We start from the raw sequence: 17,744 nt of genomic DNA, 5'->3' as shown, positions 1-17,744 counted from the left end.
CACAAACTATTATCAATTCTCATGTCCGTCCCAATTTATAAAACACAATAAATAATCCAATTAATTTTTATGAAATTTTTTTAAAGTTGTAAACTATGTTTTTTTTTAGGTTTATATTAATGTAAAGTTTAAAATAAACTCAAATGTGTTTTTTTTTTGGTAGTTTGTGGTTCCATTATTTTTTACTTTTAGTTCGAAGTTCTAACCCCATGAAGAATCCCATATGTACATTTTTTAAACATTCAAATTGTCTGGAAAATGTACATGTCTAAAATAAATTATTTATACTTTATGATTTGTCGAATTGGTTGTGTATGTGTATGTACTGTGTATGAATTAGTTTTTTTAACAAAATGTTAAGTTGGATGGGCTTGTTGACGAAGCTAGTCTTAAATGTAACATCCTAAAAAGTAGCCCCAATTTAATAAATAAATAAATGAAGACAATTGCATGTATCCTTCCCTAAACATGATTATATAATTGATGAACACATCTTGCACAATTAATATCATATACATTCTAAAAAAAAATTCATCAAGATATTAACTATACTTTAATTTTCCTCAAAACATCACATATCTCCGATGCCTTTTTCTTAGACCCAGCACAAATGGTGGGTGAGAGGAGCTACCACCCATGACCCATCGTTCCAAGAGGCCCAAAAATTTTATGGGTTATGTAATATTAATAGATAATCAGTAATATATTTCTATGGAAAAAAAAAAAAGATAAATTGAAGGATTCGAGAATGGCCAAATTCAAAGGCCCAAATTGATACATTACTGGAAGCATGAAGAAGCAATAGCAAACATATAATTATTGTTGTTCATAAAGAATGTGAGTATGTGCAACCAAAATGGGGGAACGAATTATAAACTAAGGACCTATGAAACAATCAAGCAACGATAGAATGGATTAGTCGATTATATCATCTCAATTTCTTAGTCTTAAATGGTTAGAATCTCATTGCATATACAATATTATTAATCATTTCCTAAATCTTAACGTTAGAATCTCATTGCATATAATATCTTATTAACCATTCTTGTCAAGGGTTGATTACTTTATGTGTATGGATAAAAAATATGGTAGACATGTTGATCTTGATACTATTATGTTAAAATGGAAAAGAAAATCGGTTTTCTTGGATTTGAACTTCTAACCAACCTACTTGATAGAAGGCATACGACACAACCACTAAACTAAGGTTTTTTTATCTTGATACTATAATTAATGATTTTATGTCTACAAAAGCTACAATATATATATTTTTTTCTTTAAATTAATACATTTTTGTAAATTGTTTGGGTATACTTGTGTCTTTTTAAGGACATTTTTATTTCCTCTCGCCCCGAACCCAAAATATATTTGGACTAGCCCTCATTTTTCTTAAAACGACATAACAAATAAACAACATATCATCAATATGGTTTAAATTGGTAAAATGACAAATTTATATATAGTGGTGTTACATTAAGATTCATATTATAGATCAAAAAGATAAGATAAAGAAAACAAGTCATTTTGCCTCGTAACTTTCGTTTTGTTACATGGGACAGGACTAGACATGCTTTCTAAGGCTATTCTCATGATGGGGAGGGCATTTGTGTCTTTTGCACATACGAGAGATCGAGAGCGAGCCAATGTTCCACCATTTCATGTGGAACACAAAATTTGAATTTTTGTTTCATTGACATCAGTAGTCTTGTTCCATAAGATTTAGTTCTTAGTTTTGGTTATACAACTGTGTACACGGATCATAAATATCAAGGATAAGCTTGCACACCACCAACATATGTAGCTGCAACCAAAGAGGTTTCTTCTTGTGTTATTAAGTCATCCAAAGTATGTGCATTCAGCACCACAAAATCAGCCATTTTTCCAGAAGATAATGACCCGATTTCCTCATCAAGAAAGCATGCTTCAGCAGCTGAAATAGTATGCCTGAAAAGCATAAACAGATAAACAGGAAGAATCATGATCTAATGCAAAGATAAAAACGAAAGTAGGTTGCTATTTCATGTTTACTTACGCATTTAATGCATCCGTAAGCTTCATGCACTCGCCTAAATTCCAAGGTTTATCCCAACCAGGAGGCCTCCTTTTAACTGCAGTCTTTATGCTATTCAAAGGATTGATTTCTGCTACCTGAAATTTTTCTATCAGTAATGAGGAGGGCATTTACGTCTTTTACACAGACAAGAGATGGAGACCTTTCTGGGTGGGACACAAAAGCAGTCCAACATGTCATGTCATGGTAATAAAGAGGGCCTAAAAAGGTGAGTGTAGAAAAGAAAAAGAGTTCTCACTGGCCAATCAGAACCAAATGCAACAAGTGCATTGCTAGTAAGGAGTGTCTGAAACAAATAAGATCCTTTCTGCGCCCTCTCTACCCCGATTTTTCTAATTGCTGAGTCAGCATCGTCCAGCAAATGATCTGGCTGTCAAGCAATGTACTTTTTTTTTTACCAGAATAGCAATGTATTCATATAATTCTTCAATGCACTTTATTTTTTACGCATAATAGCAACATGTTTTATTTTATTTCCATGTGGGGGTCCCACATAGACTGTAAAGAAACTTTCTTTTATTATCAATAACTTTTACCCTTTAAATAAATTACCTGCACTGAAGCAATAATCCCTTGTTCACCAAACTTGGCTGCACTTCCATGACTCAAATGTTGAGCATGTTCAATCTACAAAAAAGGGATTACCAATTCATGGAAACATCTATGAATTATACAACTATTCATTAATCACCTAAATACCCTCGATCAAAAACAAATAAGGGAATCTTGAGGACTCATATAAATACCCATACTTCCACAGGTTCAAACAGGACCTTAAGGCCCCGTGTGTCAAACAGGACATGCATTGGACTGTGACTGAGAGTCTGAGATTGATGTCAAATGATTTATAATAGTTTTAGTTTTAAATAACAGATACCCGAAATCTCCGATCTCTCTTCCCATTTATTGAAACAACTGATTTATACATGTCCAAGATCAAGTCATTGGCCTTGTCTCCAATAGCATGAATAGCAACCTGATGAAAAAATTGCTTCTTGTTTTACATATTTACAACAACATTTTTTAAAGATAAACGAAAAAAATAAAATACCTGGAGGCCATATTTATCGGATTGAACAGTCATATTAGATAAGCTTTCCATATCTGTAACTTGGAGACCAATATTCCAAGGCTCATCAGCATATGGCTACAAGAAACATGAATGAAATGTTATCTCATGAATAATATTGATTTAATAACAATAAGTAAGAAAAAAATAAAATTTATTTACACCTCGTGAAAAAGTGCACTGTTAGATCCTAAGGATCCATCAGAAAAGGCTTTAACACCACCTAAGAATATCCATTGGCTCAGCCTACGTCCTGTTTTTTGTATTATATCCTAAAAAGAAAACAAGAACATCAAATTTAATTCATTAGAAAACGTAAACATAGAAAAATTATCATGAAGTAGTTAGTAGTCAAGTAAAGTCATACAAGCAAACGTGACCATGTTGGCATTGGAAAGAAAAGGCAAACCCTAATCATCATTCTTCCTGATAAATCAGCCCATTTGTAAACATCTGAAATTAACAAGAAAGTTAACACTTTAGTTTATTGATTTAACCACTAAACTAATTTATTTTCCCTTTTCTTTTTGCCTCCCAAATCCTCTTATGTTAGAATTGGTGTACATTGAGTAAGCTGTTTGTTGGAATGTAAGGGTAAAACGGTCATTTCAAACAAACTAAACCTTCAAAATCCTCCCATGAATGTTCTAGTGATGCTCCAGGAAAATATCTTCCTAAATCAACAACCGTTGTGACACCCCTCATCAATGCATACCTACTAGCTCTATCCAATGCTTGCCTTCTTTCTTCAACAGAAACTTCTGGAATGCATGAAAGAACAACTTTCATTGCAGAATCAATCATAAGGCCTGTAGGTTCTGCATATAATAAAATGATTTTACATGAGTTTACAAAATGAATCCAAGAATATAATAATCATACATAATATTATGATACCTCCATTTGCATTTCTGCTAATAGTTCCACCAACTGGATCTTGCATGTTACTTGTGACTCCAGCTATTTTTAGAGCTAAAGAGTTAGCCAATCCCATGTGGCCATCCATTCTTGAAAGCCATACCTGTCAAGAGTGAAAAGACTAATTGTGATTAATTGGGGTTTAGTTACAGTTTATATAATTGGTATTTGGTTTTTTCTTACAGGATGATGAGGTGTGATATCATCAATCCAAGATGCTGATGGCAATTCTCCTCCCCAAAGATCATTATTCCATCCACCACCCAACAACCAAGAACCTTCTTTCATGTCTGCAAAGATGAACAAGAGATGTATATCATGTTGTAGGTCCCATAACCATATTTACACAACTTCCAAGATATCTAGAGTGAAACAAAAATTGTAAATACAGAAAACACTTACTTTTCACTGCTTCTTTAACCTTTTCAATGAAGTCTTTTTTTGTCTTGACACCTCGAACTTCTACACGTGCCATCTGTTTTCAGTTCTCACTCAATCAGGATATATATATATATATATATATATATATATATATATATATATATATATATATATATATATATATATATATATATAAGAAGAAAAAGTTAAAAGTACAATGTCGTAATGGAAAGAAAGGAAAATAGGGTGCATATAGCCCTAAACAAAAACACACACAAGAAGCTGAAGGATATTAAAACCTGGAGTCCTCCAAAAAGCAAGTGGACATGAGAATCAATAAATCCAGGAACAACAAGTTTCCCCTCAAGATTTAACTCTTTTGTTCCATATCCAGACATTTCCTGCATTTGCATAATATAGTTTACAGTTTATACAAAGCCTTGAAAAAACAGAATGCTCAGATAGTTGTCTTCAATGCTAAATAGTGTTTTTCTTGCTAATCTTTTTCCATATTTGAAGTAGTTGTGAAATTAATTCACGTTTCATATTTTAGAAGCACCACAGTTGATGCTGAAAACAAAGTATTTGGTAATTTGACTATATCTCACCCGAACAAACGAATAGTTGCCAATACGGATTATTCTCCCGTCACGAATAGCCATGGAATTAGCAAAAGGGAGAGAGGAATCGCTGGTGTATATCGTCCCATTGGTCACCAACAGGTCAGCATCAGCAATTCCTGAAGAGAAGGATGATTTCGATGATAGCCACCATAATCGGTTGCTCCAGCTGGATTCATCTGCAAGAATTTGAATTGTTGATGAAATGGGTTGAGGTGGATATAAGTGATTAAATTGAAGATCGGAAGGAAGAATGTTTGGTTAACTGTGATTATTGTGGAGATGAAGTGAGAGTAGGAGGGAGAGAAGAAGAACGAATGAAGCTGAGGCGAGGAGACGAGTATTCATGGCGAGAGAATCTTTTTAGTCGATGATTGTGGTGGAATCTTGTCGTGCCATTGTGCCAAGGTTTGAAAGATTCAGAGAAATATCGGTTCCAATCGGGTACCTTACTTTATATTAAAACTTAAAAGCGGTCCTTATTAACAAGACCCTACCCACAACAACATAAGATACAACCATCGGTCAATGAGCTTTTACTGAAGAAGCCCAGAAATTATAGTTGGGGCACTCCACTCACTCACAAGGAGTTGCAAAAGACGTTTGTGGCTTTTGACTCCAAAAGGAGAAGTTTTAGTTTTAGGAGAAAGAAGAAAGCATTGAACAACATATTAAATTCAAGGTATGGTTATGGCTATTAGTTCATTGCTTACCTTATTGGTAGTTGGTTGATCTTGTTCTTTTTACACGGGACTATGGTAGTGTTGTAGAATATCCTATCATATTTACAAGATGTGTGTAATTTTATTCAATATGATTATGATACAATGGATTTTTGCATTGTCAAGAAACAAACAGATGCCCATTGATAGAAGAAAACACCCATACATCTGCATCTGCATCTGCATTAATTACCATACACACATCACAAATCGCAGATGAAACAACTAATCATCCAAAATATTTATCACATCACATCCCATCCCATCATGTCATTCATTCCACCAAAACCTTTCCTTTTCTTACTACTTACTACTACTGTCTGCTGTGCACCAGAGATTAAAAAGCAAAAGCTAGCACCCTACCCTACATTACCTACAGGGTTACAAATATTCCAACCCCAAATTCAAATTAACTCTCACTCTCACGAGTCAGGAGTCAGGACCCCCAACCCCCTCCTCCACCTCCCTTGTTCCATCCTCCTCCGCCTTCTGCCTCTTTCTTCCATCCAGAACCAGAAACAGGTGTTCCCGCCTCACTCCCTCCCCATTGCGATTGAGCACGGGGTGTTCCGGCATCACTACCAGAATCCCGGTTCCATCCAGGCTGAGAGCGAGGGGTGTGGGTGCCGCCTTCATCATTGGCATCCCCCCGTTTCCATCCAGACTGAGATTGGGAATTAGGAGTCCCAATGGCTTCATCTTGACCTGGGCCAGGGGGGCGTGGTTCCCTTGGGGGGCGAGGTTGAGGCTTCTTGAAGTATTTTGACATGAATTCATCCACTTTGTCCGGATATTTTCCACGAACAAAGTTCTCCAAACACTTCCTGTAAGAGAAGTCCTCTTTCCGCCCATCTGTTGACACTATGAAAAGACACCTGCTGTCTTGGAAAAGCGTATGCTTCGTCACCTACAACAACAACAACAACAATAATAACGACTACAATTTCCAAAATAGTAAGTAGATTGGATTGCTGAAAAATAAAATTAATACCATGACGTAATCGATTCCAGCTCCCATTTTCTGAGCTTTTTCTGGATGATGGTTGAATACATTTTCTAGGATATATGTTTGATCTTCAGCAGACAAAGGATCGCCATCATTATATCTTGACAACAACAACAAAAACAAAAAATGCTTATTATTAGCAACTTAATGTACTTTTAAATAAAAATACAAATCCCCAAAGCATTTGTTACAAAATACACGGGGAGAGACTTATCTCCTGTGTGCAAAAGACGTAAATAACCATATCAAAGTAGAAAATTATATTGGGAATGGTTATGCTATAATTTAAAAAGTCAACAGAGTTTACTCACCCCTCTTGGCTCATGATTCTCCTAATAGAAAGCATGATGGGCTCAATATCAGCAAGAATCTCCTGTTCGTCTGAAGTAAACATATCCAGCCTTTGACGAGATGCAGTGAACGGTCCACCGCCACCCCCACCCGGCCTCGGCCCGTCATTAGGCCCACCAGCTGGGCGAGCAGGCCGGTCTCTCCTTGGCCCCCACCCTTCCTTCTTTTTCCAGCCACCCTGTCCCTGATCCGGTTTCTGCTCGGGTTTCCGATTCCATCCCCAAGCTCCTCCTGGTTTCTCGCCTTCATTGGTGGTGGTAGTGGTGTCTTCTGATGACCCCCCTTCAGGATTCTTTGCACCCCATTGACTTTGAGAACCCCATCCATCCTTGGATTCTGTTTTTTCCTCCACCTTTTTGCTCCAATCCGACCCCTCATCGCTTTTATTATTCCCACCCCATTTCGGAACGGAATCAGGTTTTTGTACTGATTTGCCCCAGGAACCAGACGACTCTATTTTACCCCACTGAGACTCTTCCACTTGACTGGGCTCGTCAGCTTTAACATCCTTTCTTCCCCATGGAGCGGGAGCAGATCCAGTGTCATCTTTTTTACCCCATGGAGTTGATCCGGTGTCATCTTTTTTGCCCCATGGAGCTGATCCGGTGTCATCTTTTTTACCCCATGGAACTGATCCAGTGTCATCTTTTTTGCCCCATGGAGCTGAACCTGAACCCCTAGTGTCAGCTTTTTTACCCCATGGAGCTGATCCGGTGTCATCTTTTTTGCCCCATGGAGCTGGAGCTGGAGTTGAAACCCCAGTGTCGGCTTTTTTACCCCATGGAGCTGAGCCTGAGCCCCCGGTGTCATCTTTTTTCCCCCATGGAGCTGGAGCTGCAGTGTCGGCTTTTTTACCCCATGGAGCTGGAGTTGAACCCCCAGTGTCAGCTTTTTTGCTCCATGGAGCTGAGTCCCCAGTGTCATCTTTTTTACCCCAGGCAGCAGCTGAATCCCCGCTGTTAACTTTCTTACCCCAAGCAGTTTCCTCTCTTTTACCCCATGGAACTGATCCTGATCCTGCCCCAGTGTCTGAATCCGGTTTCTTCCCGCCCCATGCAGGTTCTTCCGCTTTTTTGCCCCACCCCGATCCAGATCCTTCAGTTGCTGGTGTGGCCTTCACAGCCGCCCCCCAACTACCTTCAGTCGTAGGTGTAGTCTTCACAGCCGCCCCCCAACTACCTTCAGTCGTAGGTGTGGTCTTCACAGCCGCCCCCCAGCTACCTTCAGTCGTAGGTGTCGTCTTCACAGCCGCCCCCCAGCTGCCACTGCTATCAGTTGGTGTACTCTTCACAGCCGCCCCCCAGCCATCAGTTGGTGTAGTCTTCACAGCCGCCCCCCATCCGCCACTGGAGTTCCCATCTTCAGGAGCTGCAGTCTCCATTTGACCAAGATTTAGTTCCAAACTGTCCTCAAAAACTGCTTTAGGTGCACCGGAATCATGCTCAGGAGACCCCACTTCCATGAAATTATCCTCCATGTCGAAACTATCAACCTCACCACCAAGACACCCATTATCAGCTTCTTCTTCTGATCCACCGTGTACTAAATGAAGGAAATTGTATACATCAATGCCATCCTTTTGGTTAAGTTCAACCTGAAAACATAATTAATATTAATATTTAATAATGTGCATTTTCAAAGAGATCATATTAATCACATAATCAAATAAATAATCAGTTATAATAAACATCGTGATCAAATTTTGATCAAAACAAATTTACTGTGTATTATAGCATCCTACCTTCATTTCTTTCTATTACAGCATTGAACATTCAATTTTTTCCTAGTAAAGCATTGTGCTTATTAAAATCCACAATTATAGCATTGTACTTCCAAGTTTTACTTATTAGGATAGGACATTATACTTTAAAAAAATCCATCTATTATTTGCTAAGATTCTTCAAAGTTATGTATTAGAAAGAAATACAGCCAAAAATGTTGCCATTTGTGGCATTTAACCCTAAGATAATATGAGGGTATAGAAGTAACTGTACTCTACGCATTCATAATAAAGTACAAACCTCTCTCGTGTCCCACAGTATATCAAACCGAGATCCTGTACCCACAGCAACTGGTTTGCCCCAAGAACAAGCAGCCACAATGCTCGATAAAGAATCAGAATGGCACTTCTCAGCCGCCTTCTCAAAACACCGTTTTGGTGTCTGGAGAAATTCAAAGGGTAAAAATGTCAATGTTAAGTCGGACACAATAAATATCTATAAGGTACAGAGTGGATGACTTACGTATAATGTCGCTTCGGAAAATGGTACTTGGAAATTAAGGGTTTTGGACAAGGCCTTTATGCCAGCTTGATTGAAACCAACAAGAGTTCCTGCACATGTCATGCTATTCGCCAATAGAAGTAGGTGCTCTTTCAGCATGCCTTTGGAAACCATTGAAACAGAGGTTGAGAGGCGCTACACAACAAAAGCAAAATCGGATCAGTTTTCAGATAATAAAAAACAATTCATTTCATTTCCTCCTAGGCGCTCCTATTATAGCACCCTACTTTCATTTTTTCCGTTTATAGCATTCTACTTACATTTTTTCCAATTATATTATGCCATTGTACTATGAAAAATCCACCCAGATATAGCAATGTCAGAGCAACTTATTAAAATTGGGTGGATTTTTCAAAGTATAACGTTCTAATAAGAAAAAAAATGAAAGTAAAAAAGCTGCGATAGCAAGAACTGAAAGTAGGATGCTATAAAACACATAAATGGAAGTACCTGCTATTTCTTGGCATTAGCCCAATTATAAAAAGAAATTAAAAGTTTTGGCTTACATTTGAGGGCAAATTGCAACAATCAGCAATTGATTTTCATTTCATTTATAATTTGGATTTTGGTCACACTGACTTTAAAAATCCTTACATGTGATATATGTAGTTTAATGATGATTTATATAACACTTTCCAATAGTTGTCTATAGCAGTTATCGAAGTTGGATGATTTTTAACAGCAAATCTGAAGTCTAGTAACCAAATTAGAGATTGTGAAGATAGATAAATAGTGTTACCTGGACAGCTTGCTCAAATGCACAAGATGTACCAAGAAGATCCTCGACTTGTTTGATTGCATAAGGAATGGATCGTGTAGTGTCGATCAGATGCATTATGGGAAGGCAAGTGTCCATCACTATTCTCCATGCATCCCCGCTTTTCTTAACAGCTGCCTTCTCAAGAACCACATCAATAGCCAATTCACCCTTTTGATCCTTATTTGGATTAGAGAATTCACCCTTTTTATCCTTATTTGGATTAGAGAATTCACTGCTTTGATCCTTATTTGGATTTCTAATCCAAACGGTTGATTCCGGACCGATCCAAATGATATTTGCTTCTTTAACCCGTGGATCACCTATTCAATGATAAAACAATTCACATAGTCACAACCAAAAAAATGGGTTAGGTACTTGCTTTCGATAGCTTGTTTGCATAAAAGACGTGAATGCCCTTTAGGACTAGGAAATAAACAAGAATCGATAAATACCTTTTATAATTGTATCTAAAAGAACAGGACAAACGAAGTCAGCAAGTATGCGTGCTGCCTTCTCCAACTGGAGACCACCAGTGTCCTGCCTAAAGAATTTCAAGCACGGCATCCATTTGTTTTCTGATGATTGGTGGAACGAACATTCACTGCAAAAAAAAAAAAAAAAAAAAAAAAAAAAAAAGGTTATATTATATCTGAAAGGCCATGTTTCTTTTTTCCCCACTAGAAAATAACACCACACGTGGGGAGGTGGGAGGAAAAGGCAAAGGAGGGTAAAATGGTCCATTAATTCAGAAAGTGACACTCATATATAGCTTATAGATTAAGTCCTCTCTCTCCCCAATAATAAAGTAAAAAAGAAACAAGCATATTACAGACCCGCAAGATAAAGCTATACTCCTGAACAATAATCCAACTTCTTTCTTCTTCTTCCGGTAGACATTGAGGGTGTCTTCACATTTCGCAAGAACCTCTTCCATGTTAATCTTGGATTCTTTCAACATTGCCTGCTCAGATAACGTTTATACCTCATAAAATTGAAATTGAGGGAAGCATTATATTATGCTCACATCAATTTTATATAGCAAAAAACAAAAACCTGATTCAGATGAATATGACCAACAAGTCCTGCACCAATTTCAGCATTTTCACTTGTTTGCTGTCTTGTGAATCTGTAGGAAGAAATCAGCATTCAGCAAACAATAGGAGTAAAAGTAATCAATACAGATTCGGGGTCAAAACGCCACAAAAGTGAATATGTAACGATAAACATACTCTATAAGGAATTCAACAGCAGTATCTTTAAGGCTGACTTTTCGCAAATGATTTTTCACAAAATATGCAGACTTCTCAAGACAATACTTATTGCCACAATCACAGTCATTCAAATACAGTACCACCCGACGATCATTATTCACGTTCTTGAAATTCACTCCACAAAGCAGAATCTCCTAAAATTTGGAAATCAGAGAAACAGTTTATGAATATCAAGAGAACAAACTTTCATTTGTTTGCGTATTATAACATCCTACTTCCAGTTCTTTCCATTACAGCTTTGTGCTCTTAACTTTTTTCTTATTAAGGCCTAGTACTTGAAAAAAAATCTACCCAGTTATAATAGCATTGTACTTTCAATATCCTGAGTGAAAATTTATTTTTATTTGGATACAATGCTGTAATAGGAAAAAGGCTATAATAAACAAATATATAACATTCAAATGAATTAGAATGAGCAGAACAGAATACCTTCATCATATCCCAAGAGGAGTTGCTATTCGGGGAAGAATCAAGAACCGCCTTGTATGCAGGGTTTGACATGGCGGTTGCCGCCAATACTCCCACCGGTTCACCAGCAGCAAACAAATTCTGTGTATGGACCCCGTATTCAAACTGTATGATTGAATTGCTACACACATTTCTCACAGTCCCATCATAGCAGATTACAACGTCACGAAGAATAGCCATCAAGTTTTTGAACAAAGTTCCGGGTTCAGTCAACCCTCTCGAAGACCTCACCATAACCTCACGATTTGAAATAGAATGCACCAATTCCTGATACGGGTCAAGCCCATGGAATAAGCAGCCCCGGATCAACCCAAACTCCTCAGACGGGTATTTCTCTGGAAACGGATAGTTCCCGCGAAAATGTTTCGATAAATCCTCCGCCAAAGTTCTTGAATACAACCTCCCCTTTTCCAGAATCTGTAGTCCCAAAAACCCAATTTGTTGGATGATTCTTGTAACAGCAGAATCGCTCTTTGAATCGATCAAGCTACCCATCGACGAATACTTCAAGATAAATTCAGAAATTGGCGATTTTACTGCCCTCAGATGTTTGTCAAGCTGTAACGCAATCACCTCGTTGTAGGTTGATCTCAAATGATATAGCAAAGAAGATAAATCTTGAAGCTCGGTTTCGATATCTCTCAATATACTTTTCGGGACAATAAAATCCTCCAAACTTAGATTAAATCCCTCACCGGAAAGATTTTCCATTAGCATCGGTTGCAAAGAGTTGAACAGCTTCAACACCTCTTTTGGGCCTTTGGTGAAAAAAATTGAACTAATCACATCATTGATGATGGACTGTATCACCTCTCGACTGTAATCCAGCTTCAATATTTTGCTGTCTTTGATCAAGAACCGTTCCCCAGAGCAATCGAATCCCGGAGGTAAAGATGTTTCCAGAAGCTCCAAAACCGTCCACAACGGGCCAGAACCCCGGACTTTTAACATTGAAGGTTTGGGCAATGTACTTGATGTGAACAATGCCAGCTGTTGGACTTCTGATTTCTTGAAAAAGAATTTCTTGAACAGAGTTTTAAGAGATAACAAAGAGTCAGACCCAAACTGCAAGTTTACATTTCCACTGTGTGAGCTCAAAAGCTGCTTTTCAACTGCAAAAAGCTCCAACACTTCAGCTTTTGCTTCTGGGGATTGAGGGTAAAAGATGTGAATACAATCTCCATCAAAATCAGCACTCAATGGCCCACAGATTAAAGGATTAATCTTGAAAGTATGATCATCATGGATATAAACCGATAAAGCTTGTAACGAATGCTTATGGGTAGTGGGTGGCCTATTGATAAAAATCACATCTCCCTCCATAATCTTTCTGTGAACAACCTGTCCTGGTTTCAAAAACGTGTGCCCCTTTGACCCTTCTCTTAAAGAATATGTGTTATTGCCATCTCGATATGTTAAACACAACTTGTCATCTACCAACTTCTGAAGGAACTTCATGTTGTATTCAGTTACCCTTTCTTCAAATGTGATTCTCTGAGCTATCTCAAATGGTATTCCTATTTCGCCCACACCTTTGTATGGGTCACCTGTTATGACACTTCTGGAAGAAAACCCTGATCCTTTACTTATGAAAAGAGTTTTCATTTTCTCAAGCCATGCTTTGGTTGAAGAGGAGTCGTTCAGTTCTTTTGCAATTCCGTAGCGTATATTTTTGTTGGGGGAGGCCTGTAAGGATTAAAAGTATCAAAAGAAAACATTAGTTACACGAAATCAAAAGAGGAAAAATGGAAAGGCTAAATGCAAGAAATAGCATTTATTTGTGTATTATACCATCCTACTTACATTTCTGTCTATTACAGGGTTGTACTTTTACTTTTTTTTCTTATTAAAGCATTGTATTTTAAAAAAATCTAGCCAGTTATAGGACATACTTTAAAAAATCTACCCAATTAAAGCATTCAAATATGTTTCGTATTTGAATAACATTTGTCTATTTGGGTAGTAGACTCATTAAAACTACAAGGTTGTAGAAGGAAGATATGGAAGTAGAATGATATAATACCAAATCAATTAAAGTATATTGCTATTTCTTTCATTTAACACAAAAAGAGAGATAATAACAGCCAATAGAAATACCTTAGCACCCCTTGATTGAAGATATTGCGCTACAGCATTCTGTAGATCATTAACCTCGACTTCAAGAGACTCAAAGTTTGGAATCCCAGATCTGGAACTCTTAATAATTTCCACTTGTCTCAAAACTTTTTTAAGCATTGTCATTGAAATATCCTGGAATACCATTACAAATATAATCATGCATAATTTCAGAAACAAAATGAAGTTTATTTTCATTAAAAAAATCTACACTAAGTTCAGAAATCTTTAAAGGAAAAGTAACTAACCGATGACATAACATTGATGCCATCAGAGACATCTGGTGTTGAGAGACAATTTGGAGGGATGGGAAGATGTTGCATGATATACCCTTCCTGAAAAAAACATCCCCTCCCAGCTAACTTCTTTTTAGTTGCCTTCTCCTTGTCAATTTTCTTTAACATCACCAACACCTGAAATCATTGCACAAAAAGTAATGTTATAAATCTAACTAGACTTAATCAACTGATTATCTTATCTTATCTTATCATCGAAGAGTTTCATGTATTACCTCAGATGGAAGCAAAGGTCGCTTGTGTCCATCACCATATCTGTACCCATAACGTTCAAGAAATTCCCATAACCCTTCTTTACATGTTTTAGATGGAACTTTAAGCTGCAAGTAAGATGCACCATCTTGTTTTTGTACCACATCCACAGTTACATTTGCAGTTTCCTATACAACATTCAGCAACAAGAGTCTAAATCAATACAATAAATAAAAAAAATAAAATGATTAACGGAAATTTAGGTTAGAGAAAGTTAGATATAGGATGCTTACCTCGCAACATACAGTCAAAACCTTTTCAAACATACCAGTGGTCTTGTTTGGCAACTGAAAGCAAGAGAAAGTATAAGAAATGGATGTGTGATTGCTTTATGCCAAATGAATTATGTAGCAAATAAATAAATGAAAATGAAAAATAAAAAGTAAAAATCTACTAGGCTTGTTTCTATATTTGTAACTCATATCCTCTAATATTCTTTAAGAATAATTTATAGAACAGCATGTATACTTGCGAAATATTCAAAAAAATTATTATTTATCACTGCAAATAACCGTCTTTAGAATGTTTTTAACAATTTTTTTCAAGATGAATCTTCTTGCCATAAACATAAATAATAACTAAAACAAAACAGTGAGGATAATAATGTGTCTACTCATGAATAGGCAAGTCCTATTGAACGAATGAACGAATTCTTAAAGTGGCAAAAACATTGTGTAAAATAAGAGAAGAATTAAAGCACTTCCTTATTAAAATGTTGTTATTTTTGTCCCCTTCAATACCCCAGAAATTTATAAAAGATTCAAGAAAGAAAATATGAGATATAAACATAACTTAAAGAAACTAAAAAATATATACCCTGCGATTCTTGAACTTTAAACACTTGAGACATATTAAACTCAAGATACGCTTGAGCTCATTAAGATGAGATGGATGATATATCGGAATCGGCAACTCAATGTACCCAAAATGACCTGAAACAGGCAAGAGAAGCAGATATTTAAAGAATGGATTCAAAAAAACTAATTGGTTAAATGTGCCTAATAAAGAATGTATCAAGCACATTAAAACTAATGTAAGATATTTATAATATGGGGAAAAGATAAGCAAATGGTAACACATTACACACCTTCACATTTGCCAGGTTCAGCTGTGCCACAAGATTCACATCTTCCCACTTCGAGGGGAAGTCCAAGAAACGGATTGGAAAGCTGGCTCGTATGGCTAATGGGGCAATCACTAATGGAAGCTTTACGCTACTCGAATTTGTATGTTCATGCATCACACACAAAAAGGTAGTTAGACAAGAAAATTACCAAGATAACTGATATAGTGATATTTATACAGGAAAGCGAAAAAAATAATAAAAAAAAAACTAACAATCTCGTCTTCAGTGGCCAATGAGAAACTTATTCCAGTAATCTTCCCTTCCAAAACAGCTGGTGAAGGATTTTCTTCCATCATCAAATCTGTTTCATCAAGAAAAAAGCATTACACCACCTTGGAAAGAATAAACCAGAAAACCAAATTAATTGTTTTACTAAACACATGATAAATAATGTACTGTAATATAATAACATGCCTTTAATCCCTGCAACATATAGCTTTATCAATCAGGAAAAAGAGAAATAAAAAACCAATCATTTTCAACCTAATAATGACACCTTCATTTCCCAATTACAGCACAGATGTCCATAGAACTTTTCACACTTTTAGTAGCTACCTTGAGAGACAGAGATGTTTAGCTTTCAAAAACATGAAAGGATCTTCAAGTACATTAAACTTAGACTAGAAATATCCTTGTTTGAAACAAGGATATTTCTAGGAATAGAAGCATTTAGAGTACTATGATGCAAGTACAGGGTAATAGAAACAAAGTAAACCATAAGGTACAATAACTCTACATTTCACATACTATAAACATCAGTAAAGTAGCATCGCATAACTAGAACGCTAAGACACCAACAACACGACACGTTAAAGCAAAAACGAAACAATGTCTATGCATATGTGCAAAATCCAGAAATGTGGTAAGTTTTATGACCTAGAAAAGAGGAATAATCACTTGATGGTGGTAAGAACAAGAGAACAGCGATCAAAGCATTATGTAGAAGATCGCTCAAAATAACATTTGCGACGAGTAAAGCGATATAGAAAAAACAGAAAGCTAAACCCTACATTTTCAACAACCAAACAAGCAAAAACATGTGTTAAAACAACACTGAACAGTCAAACGACCCATTTACGCAAAAAATCAGCAGACTAACCACATGCATTTATGTTCTGCAAAATCAAGGAAAACTACGAAATGAGAAATAAAAACAAAACAGGACCTCAAAACGGAAATTGTTTTCCCGAGAAAAAAATTCGACAGAAAAACCCTAATTCTACTGAAATGCTACTGTGAAATGTGCGTAACGATTAGTTCAGAAACCATCAAAAGATACCTTTATCGATCGATGGCGAAATTGAGGAGAGAAGAGAGAGAAGAGGGTTTTACAAGCCTCTGTAGAAAGAGAGTGATGTCTGATTTATGAGGGCTCCCCTTTCTTGTGTTATAGCCAGGAGGAGCATGCAGCAAGTGATTTTTTAACGTTTTGTGTGGGTTTTCTCATTTTGAATTTTTTATCATACCCTTAACCTTTACTCAGGTAAATCGTGTGAAATTCTGAGCTTCAAATGACCAAATTAGCCCTATTGATCTCATAGTACAAAGTACAAACATAACATGAGATGAAGATGTAGGAGGGCATGGTGGTAAATTCACCTAGAAATATTCCGCTTATCACAAAAGAAATTGTTCAAAGTAATCTGCTAATTTCATATGACCGGCTGGTGTAATATAAATGTTCAATTTAAATATATTATTTGTGAGGAAAAGCAATGATAACGGTGGAAGGGTGACATCATTTGTAATAATTATTATTGTTGGGGGATAACTAAGGTTCTAAAACATTCTTCCTCATAGCTAAAAAGTTTGTACTTACATATAAAAATAAATAATAGTAAAAAATATATACAAAATTATTAATTATATATAAAATTGTCGGCTTAAGTCACGTCTTACAAACGACATGACTTGCCACTATTTGAAAAAGCTTGAGGTTTGACATTATTGTCAAATCACGTCTAACGTTATTTAGAACATTGGGTATATCTATGGTTTGTAACGTTTGTTCGATGGTTTAATGGATATACACCGTC

The 17,744-nt window shown here is 36.5% G+C and overlaps 2 protein-coding genes across 2 annotated transcripts; both read right to left on the bottom strand.

Annotated features, from left to right (window-relative positions):
- Positions 1–1,427: 1,427 nt before the first annotated feature.
- On the bottom strand, positions 1,428–5,629 carry LOC111880829 (protein LONG AFTER FAR-RED 3). The gene is made up of 15 exons (XM_023877249.3): positions 5,326–5,629; positions 5,048–5,238; positions 4,739–4,840; positions 4,461–4,533; positions 4,242–4,348; positions 4,038–4,161; positions 3,764–3,958; positions 3,508–3,593; positions 3,305–3,412; positions 3,123–3,218; positions 2,949–3,047; positions 2,624–2,698; positions 2,310–2,441; positions 2,033–2,148; positions 1,428–1,944 (listed from the first exon to the last, which is right to left on the bottom strand). The coding sequence occupies exons 1-15, from the start codon at positions 5,405–5,407 to the stop codon at positions 1,767–1,769; spliced, it is 1,764 nt and encodes a 587-aa protein (XP_023733017.1). The 5' UTR covers positions 5,408–5,629; the 3' UTR covers positions 1,428–1,766.
- Positions 5,630–5,998: 369 nt separating this feature from the next.
- LOC111880828 (DNA-directed RNA polymerase V subunit 1) lies at positions 5,999–16,608 on the bottom strand. The gene is made up of 19 exons (XM_052765523.1): positions 16,585–16,608; positions 15,921–16,009; positions 15,670–15,796; positions 15,399–15,514; positions 14,816–14,869; positions 14,546–14,710; positions 14,283–14,447; positions 14,017–14,169; positions 11,881–13,605; positions 11,410–11,585; positions 11,234–11,306; positions 11,014–11,141; positions 10,633–10,781; positions 10,160–10,500; positions 9,382–9,555; positions 9,160–9,300; positions 7,099–8,732; positions 6,773–6,887; positions 5,999–6,688 (listed from the first exon to the last, which is right to left on the bottom strand). Exons 2-19 carry the CDS (start codon positions 16,002–16,004, stop codon positions 6,218–6,220), a joined length of 5,991 nt encoding a protein of 1,996 aa, XP_052621483.1. The 5' UTR covers positions 16,005–16,009; positions 16,585–16,608; the 3' UTR covers positions 5,999–6,217.
- Between the last annotated feature and the right edge of the window lie 1,136 nt (positions 16,609–17,744).

This window comes from Lactuca sativa, chromosome 7 (assembly GCF_002870075.4).
Source record: "Lactuca sativa cultivar Salinas chromosome 7, Lsat_Salinas_v11, whole genome shotgun sequence".
NCBI lineage: Eukaryota > Viridiplantae > Streptophyta > Magnoliopsida > Asterales > Asteraceae > Lactuca > Lactuca sativa.
Note: the sequence above shows the minus strand (reverse complement) of the source record. Positions and strands in the feature narration are given on the sequence as shown.